This window comes from Erythranthe guttata, chromosome 13, assembly GCF_056151865.1.
Source record: "Erythranthe guttata isolate IM_541 chromosome 13, IM_541, whole genome shotgun sequence".
Lineage (NCBI taxonomy): Eukaryota > Viridiplantae > Streptophyta > Magnoliopsida > Lamiales > Phrymaceae > Erythranthe > Erythranthe guttata.
In genome coordinates this window covers 5,396,521-5,422,564 of record NC_142545.1, presented here as the reverse complement: position 1 = coordinate 5,422,564, position 26,044 = coordinate 5,396,521, and the positions used below count along the sequence as shown (strand labels likewise).

General features: G+C 33.0%; 2 protein-coding genes across 2 annotated transcripts; one reads left to right on the top strand and one right to left on the bottom strand.

Annotated features, from left to right (window-relative positions):
• Positions 1-13,676: 13,676 nt before the first annotated feature.
• On the top strand, positions 13,677-15,970 carry LOC105958088 (ras-related protein YPT3). The gene is made up of 2 exons (XM_012982090.2): positions 13,677-13,987; positions 15,398-15,970. Exons 1-2 carry the CDS (start codon positions 13,761-13,763, stop codon positions 15,837-15,839), a joined length of 669 nt encoding a protein of 222 aa, XP_012837544.1. The 5' UTR covers positions 13,677-13,760; the 3' UTR covers positions 15,840-15,970.
• Positions 15,971-16,282: 312 nt separating this feature from the next.
• LOC105958087 (putative WRKY transcription factor 69) lies at positions 16,283-19,294 on the bottom strand. The gene is made up of 3 exons (XM_012982089.2): positions 18,903-19,294; positions 18,633-18,779; positions 16,283-17,083 (listed from the first exon to the last, which is right to left on the bottom strand). Exons 1-3 carry the CDS (start codon positions 19,028-19,030, stop codon positions 16,555-16,557), a joined length of 804 nt encoding a protein of 267 aa, XP_012837543.1. The 5' UTR covers positions 19,031-19,294; the 3' UTR covers positions 16,283-16,554.
• Positions 19,295-26,044: the final 6,750 nt, after the last annotated feature.

The following is a 26,044-nucleotide window of genomic DNA, read 5'->3' as shown; positions in this document are numbered from 1 at the left end:
GTAAAACTTATAATTTATATAAAAAAAATGGTTTAGACGATAACGGGTTTCAACCCGTAAAGATTGGGTCGTACTACAAACCCGCCATGGACCCGCCTATCGTAAACTCGTTGAAAATCCACAAGTTTGGTTTTTCAAAATCAAGAACCGTTGTTTGACGGGACGAGGGCGGGTTTTGATAGAATCCACCGGTTTATGGCCCGCGCACACCTCTAGGGTAAACAATGGATGTGGTTGGTTGGTATTATCGGCCATCTATTTATTGTTTTTAATTTTTTTTACAGTAAAAAATGTTTTAAATTTTTTTTTCAAAAGATATTCAAAATTTTGGGAAAACTTATGTTGTAAAATCTTAACTTTAAAATTATAATCTTTTATTTATTAAACTTCTACAATAAGTAAATATATAATGAAGAATATGAAATAAGAATTATAAACTAGAAATAGTACGACGAGGTTTATAAATTTGTGTTTTGAGTTTTTGCGTTTTTACTTCTTTTATATATTATTTTAACATTAAAAAAAATTACAATTAAATATTTATAGTATTTTTTTTTAAAGTCGGTTGGCCGATATTACTTGACCGACCGATTTTTGAGTAAATTGAAAATTACCGACCAGCCCATTTATGTATGAGTCGGTTATAATTATCGGCCCGACAATAAAATTATCGGCCTAAAGAAGTGGATCAAAAGTAGATCGGATGCCGATAAAACCGACTCATGCTCAACCCTACACAAGAGTATACAAGGAAAATTGTAAAACCATTGCAATACTCAATAATATACAAGGAAGGTGCCGTTGTAAATTGATTCCAATACTGTAGGAAACTATTGGTTCGAATTGTATATAAATGTATCACTATATGGATGGTGAATTGTATATAAATGTATCACTATATGGATATTGAATCATCACCGAAAATCAAAAAACAAAAAATAAGAATTTGATTTCCTCTCCCTATTCTTATTCTTAAATTTCATTTTGGTGTCGGTAACATTATCTTTTAATATCTTCCTTCGAAAAACCAAAACTATCCATTTGGTTATTTCAACAATGTTCTAGCTTAATCTTCACTAAATTATGTATTATAAATTTTCTTGTTTGGAAATCTCAAACCTCCTATTGATTCGGAGCCTCGAAATCGAGCACCACATTACCCATTGCAAAAAACCAACAACTGATAGTGTTGATTCCGACCGAAAGAAAATCAAGAATCCAAATTTTAATATATAGATAATCAATGATGGTCTACTCATGTCTTGGCTTCTTGGGAATATGAAAGAAGATGTTGTTAGTATGGTTTTGGTTTTTGGTGGGTATAGTCTACCCCATTTGAAAATCAGTCCAAGAGCAATTGTTGCCCGACACCGAAGAAAAGGAAACTCAACTGAAAAATGGTTTACATACCCTATCGAAAGGGACACTCTCACCTGACGAGTACATACGCTAGTTCAAGGAGATACATGACAAACTCACAGCCATTGGGAAACCTCTTAGTAATGATAAAATTATTAAGAGCATCTGTGATAATTTTCTTTTAGGATCTAGATAAACTTATTTTAATTGAGTCTTTGGTTCTTAATTTTAAGGTGTTTTTAATCTTGTTTACATGGAAGTTCGGACTTTTTGACTCGGTTTCGCTTGGCTATATCGGTAAAAAAAAGTTGGCGGTATTTTCATGAATTTTGACAAATTTGTTTACTTTGTCAATATCAGATTTTTCTTAGACCGGTTAATTTGCTGGGTAATGAGAATGAAAAGAAAAACAAATAAATTTGGTTAATGACTACTATTTTCCCAATGCCAAACTTGAGGTATCTTTCTAATATGTTATTTTCTTTATTGGTTAGTAAGAAAGTGTATGTATTATTATTTATGTGTTGCTTTTTGCTTTTTTCCTTTATCCATTTTTCCATTTTCAACATCATCAATAACTTAAATTGTATGAACTTTTCTATTTGTGTACAAATTGAGCTCCCCATGGATCCTAAGCTTCAACTCAATCAAGAAGATGGTGACATACTTCCTGATCCCACTATTTATCGAACCTTGATTGGAAGGCTTCTTTACCTCACTATCACTAGACCAGACATCACCTACGCAGTCCACAAGTTAAGTCAGTTTGTCTCTCGCCCTCGGCAACCACATTTGCAAGCTACACACCATTTGCTCCGTTACATTAAAGCCGCTCCCGGACAGGGTCTGTTCTACTCTTCTTCTTCGCCTTTAACATTGAAAGCTTTCAGTGATGCTGATTGGGGGTCTTGCACTGATACTCGCAAATCAACATCTGGTTTTTGCATTTTTTTGGGCAACTCTCTCATTTCTTGGAAGTCCAAGAAGCAACCAACTGTTTCCCGGTCTTCAGCTGAGGCCGAGTATCGAGCGCTTGCTGTGGTCTCCAGCGAACTCGTTTGGATCGCTCAATTGCTTGCAGATTTTGGTCTTCCTCGCCAAACTTTACTCCTCTTTTGCGACAACCTTGCTGCTGTACATATTGCCACAAATCCAGTGTTTCACGAACGCACGAAACATATTGAAATAGATTGCCATTTCACTCGTCAATTCGTTAAAACAGGACTCATCCGTTTAATGCCCGTTCCTAGCAGAGATCAAATCGCAGATGTTTTCACAAAAGCACTTCCCTTCCCTGTTTTTTCTCATCTGTTGGCCAAGATGGAACTCAAAAATCTATATGTTCCATCTTGAGGGGGATATTAGAATATATATAAGTTGTAAATATTTTTAGTTAAAAACGTGTTTTAGGTGAACACGTGTCTATTAGTAAACACACTTTTATATTGCAGCTAATATATAAAGCTGTTTAATCTGTAAATATCACAATTTAATTTTTTAATAGAATATATTACCGTTGCATCTTTCTCTCTCTCCCTCTGATTTCGTTTCCTTCTCTTTGCTCCGATTTCTCCATCAATGGAGTTCTGATATATAAATGTTAACATGGATATGTTATTTTCTTTATTGGTTAGTAAGAAAGTGTATGTATTATTATTTATGTGTTGCTTTTTGCTTTTTTCCTTTATCCATTTTTCCATTTTCAACATCATCAATAACTTAAATTGTATGAACTTTTCTATTTGTGTACAAATTGATCGGTTGATTTGCAAATAAAATTATTCTCATATGTATACTACTCAACTGCCTTAATGGATTATGTGAATTCATTTAATCATTTGTTTGTGAGTAGCTCTCTAGAGCACTGTATGAATATTTTAGGTACATTCCAAAAGATAAGTACAATAAGAAGACTTGTAGAAATTTCCCCTCAAATCTCTATAACTTGGTGACTAATTCCATTGTAGTTCTATAAAATTCTAAACTATAGTGTTGTATTTTTCTTTTGTTGGCTCAAGCTCACATACCGTCGCGCCTCATTATTATAGGATCATGCTCATATATCATCGGGTATTATTACTATAGGCTCGAACAGTTCATGTATTTTTTTGGGGCTTCGGGTTTATAAAATATATAAATTACATACTTTAAACATTGCAGCCCAACGTGTTCGAAAGAAAAAGAGCGAAGAGCAAAATCTAAAATATTCATGAAGAGCATAATTAAATAAAAGAAACATAGTCGCAAAATAATATGGAAACCATCTTGAAACAAATGCAGTTTAACTTCGCAAATGTTCAATCCTTAGGGCTCTGATTGGTTTGTGGAAAATGGTAAGTAAAATTGTGAAAAGTCAAAGTAATCCAATTTTCTTGTTTGGTTAAAATGTAAATTAGCAGGTAAAGTAATTTGGGGGAAAAATGGAAAACATTTTTAACCTAAAATAAGGAAAAAACTTTTTCCTCAAAAAAAGTGAGGAAAAGTGGGAAAATAGATCGGGGATGATTATTCTCCACCTACCCACTATATTTTCAATTCTTCCTCTGTCATTCACAACATCTTCGTCGGCCAACCGCCGCCGCACTATTGCCACCATCTCCGTTTCCATCTCCACCTCCACCACCACCACCACCGGAACCTCTCCTCCGCTGCCAACTCTTCTCTCGGCCGCCGCCATTAACCTCTCCTCCGCCGCCACTAACCTCTCCTTCGCCGCCATAAACCGCTCAATCTTTCATCTGGACCAGACCTGGTTAAGCTCCGCCGCACCCGCCGCCGTCGGCAATTCCAACGTGGTGAATATCGTCATAAACCCGCCGGAGAACTCGCCCCACTTGCTCAGAACCTCGTACGAGAATACATTTTAGTGTTTCATAAAAAAAAAATCTCAGAATACATTTTTTTGGAGTGATTTGTCTATGTTGCCAAACAAAACTAAAGAAAGTGATTTTCAAAGAAATCATTTTCAACTTTTTTTTCGTTGTAACCAAACATAAATGGGATTTCAAAATTACTTGATTTTCTTTTTCTTTGCGTTTTCATTTTCCAAATTTCAAAATCCATGAACCAATCAGAGCCTAGGTAATTATATTATCAAAAATGAATCACGATCTTCAAAGTGAAAAACATAAAAGAAATAGAAGTAATTCCAGATGTACTTCTAACTCTTTTCCAGATCTTGAGCCACATCATTAAAATATAAAATATACAATTTATTAATTATTAACTTAATTAGCTGGGCCTTATTTCGGTTGAGTTATAGTAGCCTCAAACTTGACTCATAAATGAATCGGGTTAAATAAAATAGCTCAAACTCGACCCGACTCACTAAAAATTAGGTGCGTCTTAAATACAACTGGCCGAGTGATAAGTGTTTGTTTTGCTCGATTTTTACTTATCGAATCTTCTAGTTTTGGTCTTCGTTCGTCCGAGTTTTCGTCTTTATTTGTATATATTATGCGTTTCTTGTTTTATTTCTACTTTTAGGTTTTGTTAGCTATTTTTGCAGAGTCTTAGCCATTTTAAAGCGAAACGGATTATTCAAGCTATTTTTAAGTGGCCAAGAAGACCCAGATCGCGATACAGGGTATGCGTATCGCAATCTGGGGTTTGTCATTGTAGGCTTTCTGCTCCAGACCCAGATTGTGATCCAACAATGTCGTATCGCGATCTGGGGTTGTCACAATGTGCTTTTTGCTCAAAACCCAGATCGCAACAGAGCCGTCGGACTTCAGTTAGGCCCATCTCAATTGTCTATCCTACATGTTTAACCATCACTTATCACACATATACACTCGTTACTATGTGTACTGCAAGCATATAAATGTTGGGAAACTACATAGCAAGAATGCGGCTGTAACAACAAATTCTTATATGCGATTTAAACAAGCAAGCATTGATTTAGTTGTTGTTCTTGGTGATTGTGTTATTAGGCTGAATACCTTTGGCATTCAGTTTGTGGTCAGCCATTTGCTTCCTTTTTCGTTTCCAGTGTCCTTATTAAGCAAGCATTATACAAGTGAGCTAATCCATTTTCCATTGACTTCTGATATCTAAAATTATCATTGTACGTATCCTCTAGATTTTCATAAAATATATTTACTGGTGTAAATTTTATGAAGGGCAAATGGCAAAAAGGCCCATCACATGGGACTTAAATGCATTTTAGTCCATAAAAAAAACAGTCTCTCAATTAAGCCCATCTCCATGTCTTTAGTCTAAAATACCCTCAATAATATAATTCTTAACAATTCCACCCATTATGCTCTAACTTCCTTAATATTACACATTGACCCCGGATTTAAACAAATATATCACATTAACCCCCAAAACTTTTTTTTTTCAGAAAATAATTTTTTTTCTGAACTGTTTTTTTTCCGGCCAGATTCCGGCGTTGACCGCCGGAGACCGCCGGTCTCCGGCGTTGAACTTTTTTTTTTTTTTTTTTTTTTTTTTTGAAATTTTTTTTCCTGATTTTTTTTTCCGGCCGGTCAACCACCGTTGACCGCCGGTCTCCGGCGTTGACTTTTTTTTTTTTTTTTTAAATTGTTTTTTCTTAGAAAAAAAATATTTTAATTAATATTACTGTCTTGACTACTAAATTACTGTCTCAAACAGTAATATTACTGTTTGGGACAGTAATATTATGAATATTATTTTTCCGAACAGTAATATTATTAATATTATTGTCTAAGACAGTTAAATTACTGTTGGAGACAGTAATTTAACATCCAAGACAGTAATATTAATTAAAATAAATTTTTTTTAAGGGAAAACAAAAAAAAAAGTCAATTAATAGTTAAGTTACTGTCTCCGACAGTTAAATAACTGTTGGAGACAGTAATTTAGCAACGAATACAGTAATATTAATTAAAAATATTTTTTTTAAGAATAAAAAAGTCAATTAACAGTTAAGTTACTGTCTCCGACAGTTAAATAACTGCCGGAGACATAATTTAGCAACGAATACAGTAATATTAATTAAAAATATTTTTTTTAAGAATAAAAAAGTCAATTAACAGTTAAATTACTGTCTTCGACAGTTAAATAACTGCTGGAGACAGTAATTTAGCAACGAATACAGTAATATTAAATAAAAAATATTTTTTTTAAGAATAAAAAAGTCAATTAACAGTTAAATTACTGTCTCCGACAGTTAAATAACTGTTGGAGACAGTAATTTAGCAACGAATACAGTAATATTAATTAAAAATATTTTTTTTAAGAATAAAAAAGTCAATTAACAGTTAAATTACTGTCTCCGACAGTTAAATAGCTGCCGGAGACAGTAATTTAGCAGCCAAGACAGTAAAATTAATTAAAATATTTTTTTTAAGAAAAAAAAAAAAAAAAGTCAACGCCGGAGACCGGCGGTCTCCGGCGGTCAACGCCGGAATCTGGCCGGAAAAAAAATATTTCAGAAAAAAAATTATTTTCCGAAAAAAAAAGTTTTGGGGGTTAATGTGATATATTTGTTAAAATCCGGGGTCAATGTGTAATATTAAAGAAGTTAGATTATAATGGGTGGAATTGATACGAATTAGGGTTAAAATTGGGGTCAAAATTGAAATTTGGGTTAAAATTGGTTAATTGATGAAATTGAGCTAAATTGTGGTGTAAATCATGAAATTGGAGTTGAATTGGGTTTCAATGAATTGGAGGTAATTTTGGTATATATAAAGGGATTTTCGTTATTTGCAAATAAGTTTGAATGGGGTGGATTTATTTGAAAGACAAAAAAATTGGATGTCCCTATTTTAATTAAGTGCCCTTGTCATGGGCCTATTTGCCATTACCCCTTTTATGAATGTACTTATTTGTAAAACGGTTCGGACCAAATTTTCTTTACCAAAATGATAAACAAAATTCTCAATGATAAAAATACCCCTCAAATTCAAATGTACTTCAATTTCATCCATTAAATTCTGATTTAATACTAATTTCACCCCAATTTTGACCCTATTTTTATGACAACCGCCATTGTTCGTTTTTTTTTTTGGCAGGCAACATTTTTTTGTTATGCATCAATATTTATTCGTGGGGCAATTTGCTATAGACCCCTCTATATTATAATTTATGTGTATAGATTCAAGTCAAAATCTCCATATTTTAATAAATTAATAATAAGATTGTGGCAAAAATACAATTAGTCAAATAAAATTAAATTCGCCAAAAATCTTGCTATCAAAACAAACTATCAAACATCTATCTTCCAAATATTAACTAAAAAAATAAATTAATTCTTAAAAAAAATATTATTTATTGTATAAACTCATACTTTAAAAACGCCACCGTCACCGCGCCAAATATTTGTATTATTGAATCGCAAACAACAAAATACCTATGATTTCGCCAAATGCAAACAACAAAGTGATTTTTTTTTTCTTCATAATTTGCATTATTGAATTGCAAGCAAAAAACTACATATGAGTCCGCCAAATGCAAACAGCAAACAGAAGAAAAAAAAAATCAACAGAATTTGCATTATTGAATTGCAAGCAATAAACTACCTATGACTTTGCCAAATGCAAACAAAAGAATTTGCATTATTTTACTAATAACCACAACATAATAACTTTATTTTTATGTTGGCCACAACATGACTACCCCAAAAAGAAAAAAAAAACTTAAAATAATTAATGTTTGTATTGACCGGTAAATACAACAACATTGTTAGGAAAGACCGGTTGGCAGCGGACAACGGTTAAAATTGGAGAATTGATGAAATTATGGTTAAAATATGGATTTTTAAGTTCAAATATCGATTATACAAAGAATATTTAATTATCTAATCCTAGTTGCTAACTTCTACCAATTATATATTATCAAGCACACCCTACACAATCGAAAGTTGACTAATTAAATTAAAATAAAACTAAAATAATTTAAAAACAATTTAAACACCCAAAAACAAGAAGGAAATTAAACACAAAGATTTATCAAGGTAAACAGGCCTATGATTTTATTCTTTCCCCTATGTGATTATTAATTCCTCAATTCCTTCAATTATGCAAGTTATAAAATATGATTACTAACCTGAGATGCTAAATTAATCATAACACGCTTCCGCGTGTATTACGATTCTAATATTCTAGATTCAATTATTGTATTCCTACGCAATTAAATCTAAAACACAACATGAAGCACATATCTCAATAATACCTACCTAAGAGATTAACTATATTCCTATGTTGATACCACAAAAGCTCTTCTACCCAAGTTCTAATTATTAACCCGATCTTCCGATTCATGGATTAACAATAACAGAAAAGCAAATAAAGTGGCCAGTTTCATGCACTTAATAAAACAAGTAGAAGAAATAATCCGGAATTAAAACTTGCATAAAATCATGGAAAATGGTTCATAAGTCCCACATAGGGTTCAAAATAAAATTCTAGAAATGAAGTGTTTAGCTACTCATGATTAAATTAAAAGCTAAATAAAACTAAGTCATGGAAGATAAAAACTATGCTTGAATCTTCAAAATCTTCGTTATTGCTTCTTTGCTCTCGAATTTGCATAAAACTGAGGACTCTTAATTATGTGCTCGATATGGCTTTTTATAAGGTCGGAACATTTGTGGAAAAGACAGTTTTCTTTAAACTTTTGGAAGTTTCTTTAGTGCGTAGTCTTTCCTTCTTGGATGTTTGACTTCTCCAATTTTGTCCACCTTTCCTTCTAAATTGTAATTTTGACCCTCAACTTATTCAATTCTTCAATTTGTGCCTGAAACACAATAAATCAAAACTTTAAGCACCAATTATCAATAAAATATATTAAAAGCTCCAATTAAAAGATATGATTAAATGTAAAAATATACATTGTCGACAGACGATTAATAGTGATTAACAGTAGTTTACGATCAAAATTGATAATTGGTGAAATTGGGATTAAATTAAGGTTTTAAGTCATGAATTGAGTGTATTTAAAGGGTTATGAGATAATTTTATCGTGAAAATCAGACTCGTTTATCATAATTGAATCTGTAATTAAGTGGTGGGTTTTCTTTTGCATAGCACAAAAACTGAATGTTAATGTGTCAAGAACTTTCATGTTATTTTTTTACCAACACTCATTAGGAGAATTGGTACCTAGCCTTTACGAATAGGGTAAATATCTAGGGTTCAAGTCCCTCTCCCCTAATATTGAACTTGAATTTACTCACAAAAAAATGTCATTTTCCTAAAATTCTAATGAAAACCCAATTGTATCATTAGGTAAACAACTTCAACCTGTCGATGTTATAGAAAACCAGTACGGAACTCTCACGTGTTATTTTTATTTCGTAGAATCTCCCTATTTTGGTTTATCTTACATGAAATTCTCTATGCCGTTAACAATTGACACCATAACCATTGAGGGGATCCCATGCAAGGTTTTAGTTACACAAGGGGGTTTAGTGCATATTTTATTTAAGGGATTTATCAAAAAAAAAAAAAAAAACATAAAACAAGTTATTTAAATTCGAATTGTTTTTTCAATTTCAGTAGACACGCCCATGGGCCGGTTTTCAGCCAGAATCGGTCCGTTGACAAACCGGACCGGCCCGTGTACCTCGGGACGGTCTTGGTTCTAGAAATAGGTGAACCGTGAACCACCGGCTCATCCCGGCGGTTCACCCGGAGTTAAAAAAAAAAAAGAAAAAAAGCTGAAACAGTCTGGTGAACTGGCCCAGTGAACCGGCCGTTATTTGCTCTTTTTTGAATTCCCCCCTCTCCTCCCCCCCTCATTTTTTCCTATAAATATCCTCAAACCCCATTTTTTTCCTATAAAATTAAGTTCAAATCCTTTTATTTTTTCTATTTAAAAGTAATTATTTTAATTTATTTATCCATCAAGTATTTTCAATATATATATATATATATATATATATATATATATATATATATATATATATATATATATATATATATATATATATATATATATATATATATATATATATATATATATATATATATATATATATTTCCGGGGCGACCCCGAACCGGCATGGATAGGCCTGGAACCGGAGTGAATCGACGGGCTGGCCCGGCCCGCCGAACCGTGTGTAGTACGGGCCGGTTCCGGTTCCGAAAAAAGTGAACCGCGAACCGAAGTGAACCGGCCCATGGCCGTGTATAAATTTAAGTCCAACATATTTACTCAATTGAACCGGCCTGTTTGGCTAAGCTTATTTAAAACATCTTATAAGCTCCTACATCTGATAAGATGTTTTAGGAGCTGATAAGCTGTTAGATCTTATTTTAAAAATTATTTTTTAAGGTGTTTGGATATTTAGCTTATAAGTTACTTTTAGTTTTATAAGTTGTTCATGTATTTGAAAATAAAAGGTCTATCGCTATAATTACAAAAAAGTACATGATGCCATTATAACTGTTAAACTTATTTGACTCAAATACTTTTGTTCATAAAATATTATTATAATATTTTACAAATTAATTATTCAAATAAAAATATTAATATAAGAATGATATATTAATATAAAATAAATGTTGTAAAAGAAATGTAATTTTGTTTTATAGATAAAAAAAGTATAATTTATTATTGAGATAATAAGAATATTTCTGTGTTTTATATACATATAAAATGTAAATAGAGCATAAATTTTTTTTTTAAATTATTATGATAATTGTACTTTAACTAATAATTAATCTTGATTACAAGAATACGTTGTTTTGATAAAATATAAATGTTATTAGTATTCATGTAATAAAATAAATTATTTGATGGTAATTTGAGTGTTTTAGTAAATAATCAAATAAAATCTTAAAGAAAAAAAGTTGGGATGGAGGTACTTTTTTAAAAACATCTTATAAGCTCTCTAACAGCTTATTTTTGGAAGAAATAAATCTTTTCTAATTTTTTTACCAAATATTTTTAAACAGCTTATAAATTATTTAACATCTTACACATGTTTTTAGGAGTTTATAAGCTTAGCAAAAAGGCTCTAAGGACTAATGGTAATAACTAATAAGGATGACTTTTTCTTTTTGCCGTTTCCATTATTTATTTATTTATTATTTTTTTATAAATAAAATTGTTTTTCTAATTTGATTCTACTTTTTTACAAAAATAAATTGCATCAAAATTAAAACTAAATAAAATTATGAAAATTTTCAAGTTTGGTTAAATTTTTTATTTACCAATATTTAAAAAAAAAATCTTTCAAAAATATATATATTTATACTATTAACACTGTTACAAATTTATATAATTTAGCTTCGGTGTATTATATGCAAAAAGAATAAAAGAAATATGAAAATTTGAATTTACTTTTGATATAAATATTAATATAAATAATTTTGAAAATTCGACTTTGAAGGCTTGAATAAATGCACTTAACTGAATTTGAAAAATAATTCATGTTTTAAATAAATAGTTTATTTTTGCATAAATTCAATTTTTATAGTAGAAACATTCATCAAACCTCCTTATGTAACGAAAAACTATCATATAACCCAAAACTATCATATAACCCCTTAATAGTTAATGGTGTTACCGGTTAACGAAATAGAAGATTTCGTGGAAGATACGCAATAAAATTAACACAACAATATTTGATACAGGTTTTCTATAACACAAAGGGAATAGGGGTTTTATGTTGTTTACTCTGATTTCATTGGATCAGGGAAGATCAAATAAGAGGGTGTTTGGCTAAGCTTATAAGATGTTAAAATGAGCTTATAAGATGTTCAACAGCTTATAAGCTCTTCCAAAGTGTTTGATAATTTTTTCAAAAAAAGATCTTATTTTTTTTAAAATAAGCTGTTGGAGAGCAGATAAGATCTTTTTAAAAAAGTACATCTACCCCACCTTTATATTTAAGATCTTATAATGAGTAAAAATAGGAAATAAGTTCATTATCCAAACACTCTAAAAATTAATCCTAAAAATAAGATGTAACAGCTTATCAGCTCTTAAAACATCTTATCAGACGTAAGAACTTATCAGCTGTTTAAAATAAGCTTAGCCAAACGCACCCTAACTAATCTTTCTAAAATGGATGCTAAAATAGTATTTTTGTGTTGATGCAAAGGGTTTTGGCACTTTACACCTTTGAATTACACTCTTTTAACACTTTGCACCCTTAAATTGTAAAATTGGCAGATTGCACCCTTTAAACATAAAATGTTTGGTACTTTGCACCCTAAATCACTTTTGACTTAGAAAAATTACCTGCAACTTGTTGAAAATCAGAAATATGAGCAAATTCATAATTCTCTAATTATCAATCATTTTTCCCCAATTCTTAATCATCGTTCCACCATTTTTATATTTCGTCCTATTAATAAAAAAATCATAAATTCTTCTTAGCCGTTTCTATTTGCCATAATATGTAAATTTTGAACTAAAATTAAAGAATGGTCGGAATATATAGACAAGAGTCCGATAACACACCTTCAGAATCAAGTTTTATTCCATGGTAACAGTATTTTTTTTTAATAACTTTGCAGATCCAAACTATTAAATTGGAGCACAAAAATCTTCCCATCATGAAACTAATAGGCACCACCTTTCTACCACCAAATAAACTTCTCAGTAGCCTTATTTTGTCATTTGACTATTAAAAAAAAAATTGGGGCTCGACCTAAAATTTTCAGTTACATTATTTTTCATACTCAAAAGATAAAAAAAGAAGTGATTTACTATTATTGTTTAGTGTTTATACTTTATACCAATTTTACCATTGAAAGAAATGGCTAAAAAGATTTTAGAATTTTTTGATTGAAGGGACGAAAGATAAAAATGGTGGAACGATGATTAAGAATGGGGGGAAGATGATAGATAATAAAAAAATTATGAATTTGCCCATCTTCCAGGTTCCCAGCTGATTGCAGGTAAGTTTTCTAAGCCGAAAGTGATTTGGGGTGCAAAGTGCCAAACAATTTATGTTTAAATAGTGCAATCTGCCAATTTTGCAATTTAAGAGTGCAAAGTGCCAAAAACCCCCTAGAAAATTATTAAATTTACCAAACATCAGCAAAGTCTAATTAGACCTCGTTTGATTGGGGAAGTTAGCCATAAACATAATTAACTATATAATTGAACTTTATTTGATGTTTGGTATCCCTAAACACTAGTCAGGTCCATATGCAAATATTATATTATCATAATTTATCTTATTTTCTAAACGTGTTTTTTATGAGTTCATCGAGTGTTCAATAATATAACTAGGTCTCATTAAATTATTTTTTAATTTTATCTTGGCAACTAAACGAAACATTATTGAGTTAATCTAATGAGCCAACTCAAGAGTCTTAGGGACTAATATGCAACTTCTTAAAAATACAGGGGCCTTTAACACCAAAAAAAAACCCCGACAGCAGTCTCCAGAAACTCCTCCACTATAAACTTTCCTTCGAAAGAGTCCACCATCACAAAACGACGCCGTTTTATCGATGGCTGGATACAGGGCTGGCGGCGAAGATGAGTATGATTATCTGTTCAAGCTCGTGTTAATAGGAGATTCCGGTGTCGGAAAATCGAATCTACTATCTAGGTTCACCAAAAATGAATTCAATCTAGAGTCAAAGTCCACCATAGGCGTTGAGTTCGCCACCAGGAGCCTCGATATCGACGGTAAAATCATCAAAGCTCAGATTTGGGACACCGCCGGTCAAGAGAGGTCAACCCCCCTTTTCTTTTTTCCGATTAAGATTTGATATAGTGTATGCTGATCTCTATGTGTGTGTGTTAGTGTGTGAAGATTGCTTTTAGGGTAGAAGATATCCCCTAAATTAGGGATTGTCTGAGTGTCTTCTGGAATATGACGTCATCGTTGGGATTTTTTTTTTTTTTTATGTTTACCTGGTGAGTCAATATTTCTTGACGGTGAATGCGACCTTTCTAAGGTCTTGTTTGGTTTGGTTTGGTTTGGGAGATTAGCCATGATTAACTAAATAATGCTGCGACTTTGTTTGATGGATGGTATCCCACAGTAACTTGTCGGGTTGACCTGTGCAAATATTATGTTATCATGCCTTATCTCGCCTTTTAGGCATGTTTTTAATTGGATCCTCCAACGCCCGACAATACGAATGGGTTTCATTAGAATATTTGATTTTATCTTGGCAATCAAACGAGGCCTAACTTGATTTTTTTGTTTTGTCTTCAGGCTTTTATGACATGCTAGTTTAGTATATATGAATAACAAATTTATTTATGCAAACATGTTACATTTATGTATGTTTATTATGTGACACACACACACACACACACACACACACACATATTTCAGCTCCTTTGGTACATCTAAGTTCGGCTCCGCTGATATTCTAACATGAAACTTGTTTATTTGGATTTCATTGACCTCTATTTCCTTCAATCCTCTAATCTCAATTTTCTTATAGTTTTTCTTTGTGAGCGCAAAGCTTGCTAATATCACATATGTAAATATTTGTATTATTTGAAATTCGAGGCATTTACCATGCAATGGGAAAAACGGAAGGGAGAGGACTTGAAATCTTGATGGTTTGCCTTTTTTTCCTCGATTTTGTTTCTTGATACAATATGCTAATAGGATTTAGGATCACTTTCCAATGGTGCGGGGACTTGATAACTACTTCCATCTCTATTCTTGAATAAAGACTTGTTTCTTCGTTAATGAAGTGCGCCGGTAGACTTCTCATTGTTGGATTCTGATTTTTTTTTTTTTTTTGGCTACATCTGCTGGAAGTTGCATATCTCGTAGGAGGTGGGATGCTGTGAAAAGTCCATTTTACCCCCACTTCCTTAGTAAAAATACAAAATATACCCTCCAGATCTAGCCATGAATGGGCATATTCTGATTATTTCCATAGTTACAAGAAAAGCATAATTCATTTGGGGGATAGAGTAAAAACACCAACCAGTTATGAATTGAGGGTTTAGGGTTTATTTGATAGAGGGGTAAATTAGGGATATTACTATATTTTTTGCTGAAAGTTTATTTATATTTTACTAATACTACACATCCTGTAAATACAATCACTCATTTAATCAATAATTAGTTTTTGATATAAATTGTGATTTTATAAGTATACTATTTGTTCGACAGATATCGTGCGATTACTAGTGCTTACTACAGAGGAGCAGTAGGGGCATTGCTTGTATACGATGTGACACGTCGCTCGACTTTCGAGAATGTAATAAGATGGCTTAAAGAATTGAGAGACCACACGGACCCAAATATCGTGGTAATGCTAATCGGCAACAAATCGGATCTTAGGCATCTTTTGGCTGTTTCGACTGAAGATGGTAAAGAATTAGCCGAGAGGGAATCTTTATACTTCATGGAGACTTCTGCTTTGGAAGCAACGAATGTGGCGAATGCGTTTAGTGAAGTCCTTTCTCATATTCATATGATTGTTAGCAGAAAGGCTGTCGAAGCTGCCGATGAAGTTGCTACTGCTTCTTCGGTTCCGTCTGTTGGAGAAACTATTAACATTAGAGATGATGCATCTACTTGGAAGAAATTCGGGTGTTGTTCGTCCAGTTAGGGAGAAATTAAAAAAAAAAAAAACCAGGTTAATTAATTACTTTTGCATAGTGTTTTTTTTTTGTGTACATATTATCATGTGTCTTTCGGACTTCATGATTTTCTATATGACTAATTATGCGTTGTTTGCAAGTGAGTTTTCTGTCGATTATGCATGCGCGTTTTACTATGCATGTATGCGAGAAATTGAATGAGGTGTTGTTCGAATTTAGTTAGTATGATTTCGTATTGTATTGAGAGATTGTGTTTTGAGTTTGGTTCGACTATTAGACTAGTTCAGTTTGGATGAGCGTTTATCGATTCGAACATTAGTCCAAGTTTAAGTAAGTAGTTTCGATACTCCACGGATTTAAGGTTTTTGGCTGATCGAGTTTCGATCAAGCCGTCAAGACAAGGTTGCCTGTCGGTAAGCACCTTGCACCTGGAATCTATTTAGTCAGGGAATTGGGGAACCAGTAACTATCCTCATTAAAGAAAATTATAATAGAAAATCATTCGTCCCCGAATCTTTACAGTGGAAAAACAAAAAAGAAGAAAAAGAAAGAAAAAAATTAAAGAAATGATGAGATGGACAAGAACTCGTGCAACTCAAGTTCTTCACTATTGTATGAATCCCAAAGCACATCTATTGCATGCACCAACGTTAAATTAAATCTTTATTAATGTTATATTCACTTTTTGTATCTTTATTAATTTTATATTCGACAATCCGGGCCTTATCCCGTGCCGCCGCAACAAGGTGTCTCCGACCTGCACCGCCGGAAAACCACGGAGTACTCCGGCAAGTCCCCGAGATCACCAAACAAGACCTTGTCCTCTTCCCCAATCGGCATCAACACTTCCGCATGGTCACCGTGGGCCCATGTTGGCCCCACGAGCGTAGTACCGTCCATCATCGTGGACCCCACGTCGCACAACCAGCCGAACTCACCGGCCAGCTCGACGAAGCCATTGTCCGCCGGCTCGATGTCCGGCTGGTTGGCGAAGGCCGCACATTCCTCCGGAGGGAAGTTGGCCGGAGGATCAATAGTGGTGGTGGTGGTGGTGGATGAGGAACGGGAAGTGGACTTGGCGGCCGCCACTGCCGCCAACGAGTGGTGGTGGTGGTGGTTCTTGGTGGTGGTGGGGAGAGGGTGGTTGTGTTCACAAGAGTAGGTGATAAGGAGTGTGGTGGGGTCGAGGCGGCTCCGCTCGACTTGTTTTCTAGCCGGGCAACCTTTCGAGCTGCTACACCGATAATATCCCCTGCAACCACAATCACATGATGCAATAAACAAACTAATTAGAATAAATATGACCAATAATTATGAAATCATGCAGACATACAGTACAAATTACTGTCTTGTCTTATAAGCCAATTAATATCAATAAAAGTTGTATAAAACGACACCGTTTAACACTCTTCTTAAATGTAGTTGAAATATGAATTTTACCATCCTAGGCAATATAGAACTTAGACACATTGCAATAGGTCATATGCTTGATGGGTGATCCAAAATGAGCTAATTGCAAAACATGTGTTATATATATATATATATATATATATATATATATATATATATATATATATATATATATATATATATATATATATATATATATATATATATATATATATATATATATATATAATTGGCACAAGTTCCTCTTTTGTTGTTTTTAGGAATCTATTAAATATTAATAATCTTATATACTAATCTAACTTTTTTCAAATAATCATACATCTTTTCATTTTTTAACATCTATCATGCCTCTCATTTCTCTCCCCAGCCCCGTGACTTACTAGATCCTACACCAAGTGAAATACACTATGTGATTTTAAACTGTAGATCTATATAAATAACTACCCAGTAAGCACACATACGCATGAATGTATCTGTTATTATGTGTAGATCAATGGTGTAAAACTACATAGTTTATTTCACCAGATGTATGCTCTACAAAACCCCTTTGCCATCAAATGCCGCCGCAGTTGTCGGCAAGATTTTATTTGCAAAGAAACTTGCGATCATTACAAAATTACGCAACCAACCCTTCGTACGAGAGTTTGTACCTAATCTTTACAGGGAGAGTAAGGCTACTTCGACCCTACACCTGGTGATAAAAACCGGGTGGGTCTTCTGCTGCCACGTGTCCCTTTTTTTATTTTTCTAAAACCCCTAAAGGTAAACCCTAGCGGTGAATATATTATAAAATACAAAAAAGAGACACGTGGCAGCAGAAGACCCACCATGTGTTTATCACCGGGTGTAGGGTCGAACAAATCGAAGAGTAAAATGTCTATAGTTAAAATCCCTCCCCGTCCCTATTTTTTTATATTTGGAAAATATTTTGAATTTAAAAAAAAAAAAATTGCTCATACAATATCCTATATAAATTACATTCCCCAAAAGCGTGGGAAACAAACCAATGAGAAAGCGCGTGAGGACGATCCGAAGATGTATTTGAAAATTTCAACCACCAGCCCCATATTCAATACATTATATTCAATGAATATAAATTTTGGCCCCATAGTCCCATAGCCGCCTCTAATAATCTAATCTCTAAATACTTGTTTTTTTTTTCTTTTTTTTCATAAAATTATTACTCAAGAACCACCACCACCACCTACTTCCTCCACCACCCCCCACGGCGGCAACTACAAAGAAACAAAAATTTAATGAAAACAACCAAGTTTAATTTCATCCTACACCTCCATTTCAATTTCTAACTTATATATATATATATATGATTTTTATTAGTAATAATTAATTAATATATACATATGAACACATTTAAAAAAAAAATTGTTTACCTTGGGTAAGGCGATCCCTTGATAGGCTTTTGGCCGTACTTCCGCCACGACCAAGAATCCGGCGGCGGATAAACCTCTCCTCTACTCCGGAATCCGTCGGCATCGCCTATCGGCACCGTCACTACTTTCTTGTGTGCACCTCTTTTACTTCAACAATTACAAACTAAATTATCAATTTCTTGCAAATAATCAAAAAAAGGAACGGAAATTATCAAATTAATTAACTAGAGAATTGAATTTGCAAGAAATTAATAATAAAAAAAAAAAAACCTTTTCTTGGCCAAAGGAGCGTATGTTTCTTGATCGGCCGGCTCGTCACCGGAAAGTGGAGAATCGGCCGTGTTTTCCGGCGGAGTTGTGGATTCCTCCTCGTGTACATGATCAAATCTACTCTCCATTTTTTTTTCTTTTATATCTCACAATATATTGGAAAACAAAATTACATGTATATATAAATAAATATTTTATATGTGTGTGTGTGTGTAAAGGAACTTTTTCATCATGTGAACTTTTGTTGTATGCATATGTGTATGTATATATGAGGTTGCCGGAAAGAAGAGAGATTTAGTGGTTGCCGGAGAGAGTTGGTGTGGAAATGGGGAAGGTGGTGGAATTTTTATTTTTTATGAGACTATATATGAATTAAATATGGAAGCAGTCACGTTGACAGATTGGCATAAGAGATTAATTTATTAAGGACGTGCAATCCAATTCAATTTTTTTTTTTTTTTTTTTTTTTTGTAACAATAAAATTATGTAATTATTTTTTCGATTAGATATTTAATTTTTTGTAGGGTCCATCACTTCTTATTTTATTTATTATATATATATGTATATAGTATAAAATAATATAATATAGTTATTGAATTGGTCAGTGTTATTATGTCACATCTCATCAATTGGTCAATTTTTAAATGCTGGATTATAATTTTTTCACATATTTAATTGCTCAAAGATAGAAAACTATAAGATGGTCGGAAATAAATACTATATTGTATAATGTCAAGTGTGAACTTCCTTATTTTGTATTTTGTGAACAAATAATTGAATAAATATTAAATAGGCTACCTCCCTCCATGTTTAAAGGGATTGTTTAACAAGTCCCACAGATTCAATTATAGAGAGGATTAGTGACAGCTACAATTCATGGAATTTCAACTTTTTTTTTTTCTTAATTATATTGGATCAATTATCGCCTCGTGCTAATAACCTCTGAATAAAACAAAATATGTAAATCATATCAGACTAACCGTATGCAACGGGCCTGATTTTGAAAGTGTTACAAATGAATTTGCAGTCAATCAAATGAGCACTCACTCCCTTTACAACTAACCATATTGTGACAACTTAAAATGAATATAATGCTATTATGAAAAGTTGAGTATTCCTCTAATAAACCAAACCATAAATAGGTTAAAGTCCTTGAGTTAATGTTCTCCTTTTGTTTTTCCTATTTAGATACAATTTTAATTTGAATGTTGAGTTACTTATTTATACATTTTGTTTTATTTCGTAGATGAGATTAATTCATGGTATTACAAAATTGGGCTTTTTTAAAGATTTGTTCGACCCTACACCCGGTGATAAACACCGGGTAGGTCTTCTGCTGCTACGTATCTCTTTTTTGTATTTTATAATATATTCCCCGCTAGGGTTTACTTTTAGGGGTTTTAGAAAAAAAAAAAAAAAGGGACACGTGGCAGCAGAAGACCCACCGGGTGTTTATCACCGGGTGTTTATCAGCGGGTGTAGGGTCGAAGGAGCCTTTTTTAAATTAGAAAAATAGGTGTACTAAAAGGGTTATATGTAATTTAGTCCAAAACATATATGTATGGACTTCTAGGTAAAGCTAATTTTGGTTTGGACCTATCGATAAGAATTAGAGATAAATTTCCTATTTTCTTAAGACTTTTCTTATTGAAAAAAAAATTAAATATGAAGCTTATCCAGATGGGGCGGATACAAAATGAAACATCAAATAAATCAGTCGACAAGCGGTTTACCACCATCACAATAACAAGATTACGAGCTGCAAAATTTGAGTTTAATTTCCATTGACAAACTTAAACTTCTACTTCGGCCATAACGCGCATAATATACGAATACCATCAATTAAGACCTTGATACGTACATTCCAGTCGACAATGCAGTTAAGATCCTAGACGAAGGAGATTGAGTTTAAACAGTCGGACTCAAATACGACAGAGGCTCTTTTATAAGTTTGATCCATTAGATTGCAGGCTTCCAAATTGGCAATGGATTCAATTGCTCAATGCATTGATGCTTGGGGTTTTGGTCTTTTATTATTACACAAGAGTTGTAGTTAGAGACCCACATAAAATGTTTTGTTTGTATTGTGATGGACTGCAGAAGGATTATATTCGTCAATTTTAAACTACAATTGTTTAAAATTCAATGAGGAAAAAATAAAAGAAAATTTGATCCACTAGCTACCGATATGTATTAAATTATTAATAAAATAAAGGACAATGGCAAATAGGTCCATGACAAGGGCACTTAATTAAAAGACGGACAGTCAATTTTTTTGTCTTTAAAATAAATCTAGCTCATTCAAATTTATTTGCAAATAAGGAAAACCCTTTTATATATACCAAAATTACCCCTAATTCATTGAAACCCAATTCAACTCAAATTTCATGATTTACACCCCAATTTCATCAATTAACCAATTTTAACCCTGATTTTAATTTTGACCCCTATTTTGACCCGCCACCACCAGAGACCGCCGGTCAGCCGCCGTTGACCGCCGGAGACCCGTCGTTGACTTTTTTTTTTTTGAAAACTTTATTTTTTGAAATTTTTATCCGGTACGTCAACCGTCGGGTCTCCGGCGTTGCCTTTTTTTTTTTTTTCCTATAATTTTGTCTTATTTCAAAAAAATAAATTTAATTACTAATACTGTCTTGGCTACTAAATTACTGTCTCATACAGTTATTTAACTGTCGGAGACAGTAATTTAACTGTTAATTGACTTTTGTTTTTTTTTTCGTCAAAAATATTTTAATTAATATTACTGTCTTGGCTGCTAAATTACTGTCTCCAGCAGTTACTTAACTATCGGAGACAGTAATTTAACTGTTAATTGACATTTTTTTTAATATTTTAATTAATATTATTGTATTCCTTGCTAAATTACTGTCTCCAACAGTTATTTAACTGTCGGAGACAGTAATTAACTGTTAATTGACTTTTGTATTGTTAAAAAAAATATTATTTATTAATATTACTGTCTTGGATGTTAAATTACTGTCTCCAGCAATTATTTAACTGTCGGAGACAGTAATTTAACTGTCAATTGACTTTTTTTTTTTTCTTAAAAAAAATTATTTTAATTAATATTACTGTCTTAACTGCTAAATTACTATCTCCAACAGTAATTTAACTGTCTTACACAGTAATATTAATAATATTATTGTTCGGAAAAATAATATACATAATATTACTGTCCCAAACAGTAATATTAATCAAAATATTTTTTTCTAAGAAAAAAAAAATTCGAAAAAAAAGTCAACGCCGGAGACCGGCGGTCAATGGTGGTTGATCGACCGGAAAAAAAATTCAGAAAAAAAAAGTCAACACCGGAGACCGGCGGTATCCGGCGGTCAACGCCGGAATCTGGCAGAAAAAAAAAAATTTCAGAAATTATTTTTTTATGGAAAAAAAAATTTCAAAAAATTATTATTTTAAGGGTTAATGTGATATATTTGTTTAAATTCGGGGTCAATGTGTAATATTAAGGAAGTTAGAGCATAATGGATGGACTTGATAAGAATTATATTATGGAGGATATTTTAGACTAAAGACATGGGGATGAGTTTATTATTTTTTTTTTTGAGTAAATTCAAGTCCATTACAAGGGGAAGTAGGAGAGGGGGACCCGAACCCTAGATTATTACCCTATTGGTAAAGGTTAGGTACCAACTCTCCTAATGAGGGTTGGTAAAGATGAGTTTAATTGAAAAACTGTTTTTTTTTTTTGTGGACCAATGTGCATTTAAGATACATGTGATTGACCTTTTTGTCATTCGCCCTAAAATAAAATAATAAAATTGTTTAAAATTTGTTACGATATTATATAGGTTTGCTAACGATTTTGGTAACATAAATACTATTCATCACCACTTTGGTAAAACAACAATACACTAGATAATGTCCCGCAAAGAATAACCTAGCGGTTGGAGCAAGTGAGCATGTGTTAATTGACTCAGGTTTAAATTCCCTTACCAACGGTCGTTAGGTCGAGCTTGTCCCACATGGTTATTAGCCTAGTGTGGTTTACATCTCTCGTATAGTTTGCAAGCTATTATATGAGAGTGTAGATTTACCCAATGCACCTATATGGTTGGCTGCATGTTCCTTCATAACAAAAAAATAAAATAAAATAAAATAATACACTAGATAATAGTACGTAATAATTTATGTTCCAAACCCAAGCGAATTGTACTCCAGGAGAGTGATGTGGTGAAAACCGCGATCCAGAGCGATAAGCTCAGTAAGCAAGCTAGTGTGGCATCGCAACAATCATTGAACGCCAATATGATCTCGGCATCATGACCATGAATGATGCCGCCCACACCATAATGGACGAAGAATATTGAAAAAAGACCGTCAGTGTTGAGCTTCACCCACACAGTAGGGGGGATAATCGAAATAATAGGCACGATATGAGGTCTAGGAGGTCGACGACGATCCTGAAATCCAAATATTGCAAGTATATGGGGCATACTGCTCCAACCAGACTCCTGGAAGGACTGGATCGGACATAATGAAGCGTGCGAATGTGTCTCGAGATCTGCAAAGTAACTGTCTCCGTCTAGTTCGTGGACTCACGGTGCTTGTGATGATATCATTTCTCGTAGTCCAAAGAAATCACAAGATTAGACATGCAAGGCACAACACACAGGATGTATGAACATGCACGTATCGCTGGCCGAAGCCAATATTAAAAAAAAAAACTTCTAATATTGTTGTTTAAGATATGATGAAGGGCATAATCGTCTATTGATAATAATTGTTTTAGTACTCAAAGGCATGTAAGGAAAGTGAAGGAAAATGTGCAAAAAATGAAAAATGGTTTGGGTGACGAGCAAGTTTGGGTTAAAAAACAACCTTATAATTTCATAAATAATTAGGAGACACCACTATACTCGAAGAATAATATATCATATGTGTAATAATAATAATTACAAAACACAGCTCCCTAGTTCGATGCTAGCTCCGCCATTGACATCAATTGATTTTTTTTAAATTAATTAACTAAAATTTTATTTTTGGTATCTTATGTAAATGACTGGATTTAGTAGACGCATGACCTGTAACTCTATTGTTATTTATCAATGTTTTTAAAACCGGACCGGCTATAGAACCGGACGACCATTTGGGTCATGGGTTTATAGGGTCGAACCTGTTCAATTGGGTTTTTGATTTTTTTTAATATGCCATTATTTTATTAATTTTAATATCTTAAAAACATTATTTTATTTATATTTTTAATCTCTCACTTATTATTTTTTCGTTTATCTACTTCACCGGTTCCTTCGACCCTACACCCGGTGATAAACACTGGGTGAGTCTTCTGCTGCCACGTGTCCCTTTTTTTTATTTTTCTAAAACCCCTAAAGGTAAACCCTAGCGGGTAATATATTATAAAATACAAAAAAGATACACGTGGCAGCAGAAGACCCACCCGGTGTTTATCACCGGGTGTAGGGTCGAACAAATCCTACTTCACCTCACTTTTTACTATATTTTATTATACTTAATATTTTTCCATTTTTTATTCTTCAAATCTGGCAATAGGCCACCCCTATTCGATCACCCATGAATTTAGGGGTGGGTTTTTTTTACCGAATTGCCCTACCAACCCGTTGCCCTACCGAGCCCTACCGATTTTCTACCGAATTATTACCGTACCCTACCGTACCCTACCGAAATGTTTTGGTAGGACAACGGCACTCAATATTATTAAAATGGTATCTTGCCATACCGTACCGAAATATTATTAATAAATAAAATTTTATTTTAATAATTCATTTATCATATTTAAAAAGTTAATATAGTATCCTAATTAACTACTATTAGTTAAAATTTATTATACTCTTTAGATATGTCAAAACTATATTAAGTTGCTTTCATTAATAATGATATAATTGATGTTAAAAAAATTTATGTTATAATTTTATTTAAAAAATATTTTATATTGGGTAAATTAAGAACATATATTTAGAATACTTATATTTTATAAAACTAGTTTTGTACATTTTAAACATGTATACCTTGAATTGCTTTGAAAAAATGATTTTCAATTTAGACTTAAATAGTAGATAACATAAATTGGTAATTATCATTACCATACCCTACCGTACCGAACTTTTGGTATACCGAATTTCGGTATACCGAACTTCTTGGCAAGGCAATGGTAATGGATTTATAATACCGAAAGTTCGGTAGTGGTAGTGATTCGACAGGTTTAATTTGGTACGGTTGCCCTACCAAACCCACCCCTACCCATGATCATATCCAACAATCATTCGACCACTCATGACTAGATCCGGCCACCCACTGCTAAGTCTGTGAAGGTTCTATAAATCTAGCCATAAATAACCAACTCAGCGGTGATTCGAGACGTTTTGGCCGAAAATCGGGTTCCTTGACTGACTCGTCGGTTCTCGGGTTTTACCCGATCGAGCCGAATTTTGGTTATTTGACCCCGGTTTTTGATTTTTAAGATTTTAGATATCAGACAGGACCACTTTATAGCCGGGGCACGGTCGAACCGGTCCGACCGGCCGGTTCGGTCTGATTCTAACAACATTGTTATTTATGTATATTCCAAAAGGTTTTTGCAGGCATTTGCTTCATATTATGGCAATTGTATTGACCCAATTCTAATTATTTTATCTTCTTTTTCTCCTTTTTTTTTTTTTTTTTTTTTTCTTTTTAAGAACATCAATTAACAATTGATCATAAACCTGCTCATTAATTAACTCTGAAAGCGAGACACACATTTTTTTGATATTACAATAATTGATTTGTACCATCCATATTTGGTGTTTACACCAAGGGCATATGTCACCAACCCCATCCATATTTGGTGTTTAATCACGAAAAAACAAGATACCTATCCCAAATCGCCTTTATATAAAAAGCAAAACCAACCTGGAAAATGACTCCCAAATTGGCAATTAAGTGACTCGGGTTCTCATATTTTGGAAATTATTGGAAGAAATTAATGATTTCGACTGATATTTGATAATTCTGGACTGGGTTTTGTGTTTAGGGTTTGAGATACCTGAGAAAATAACTGAGAAAAAATTGAAGATGCCGACTGAAATTGAAACCTTTTGACTAAATTTTGTAGGGGTGGAAAAAAATTACCAATCGCCAAGTAC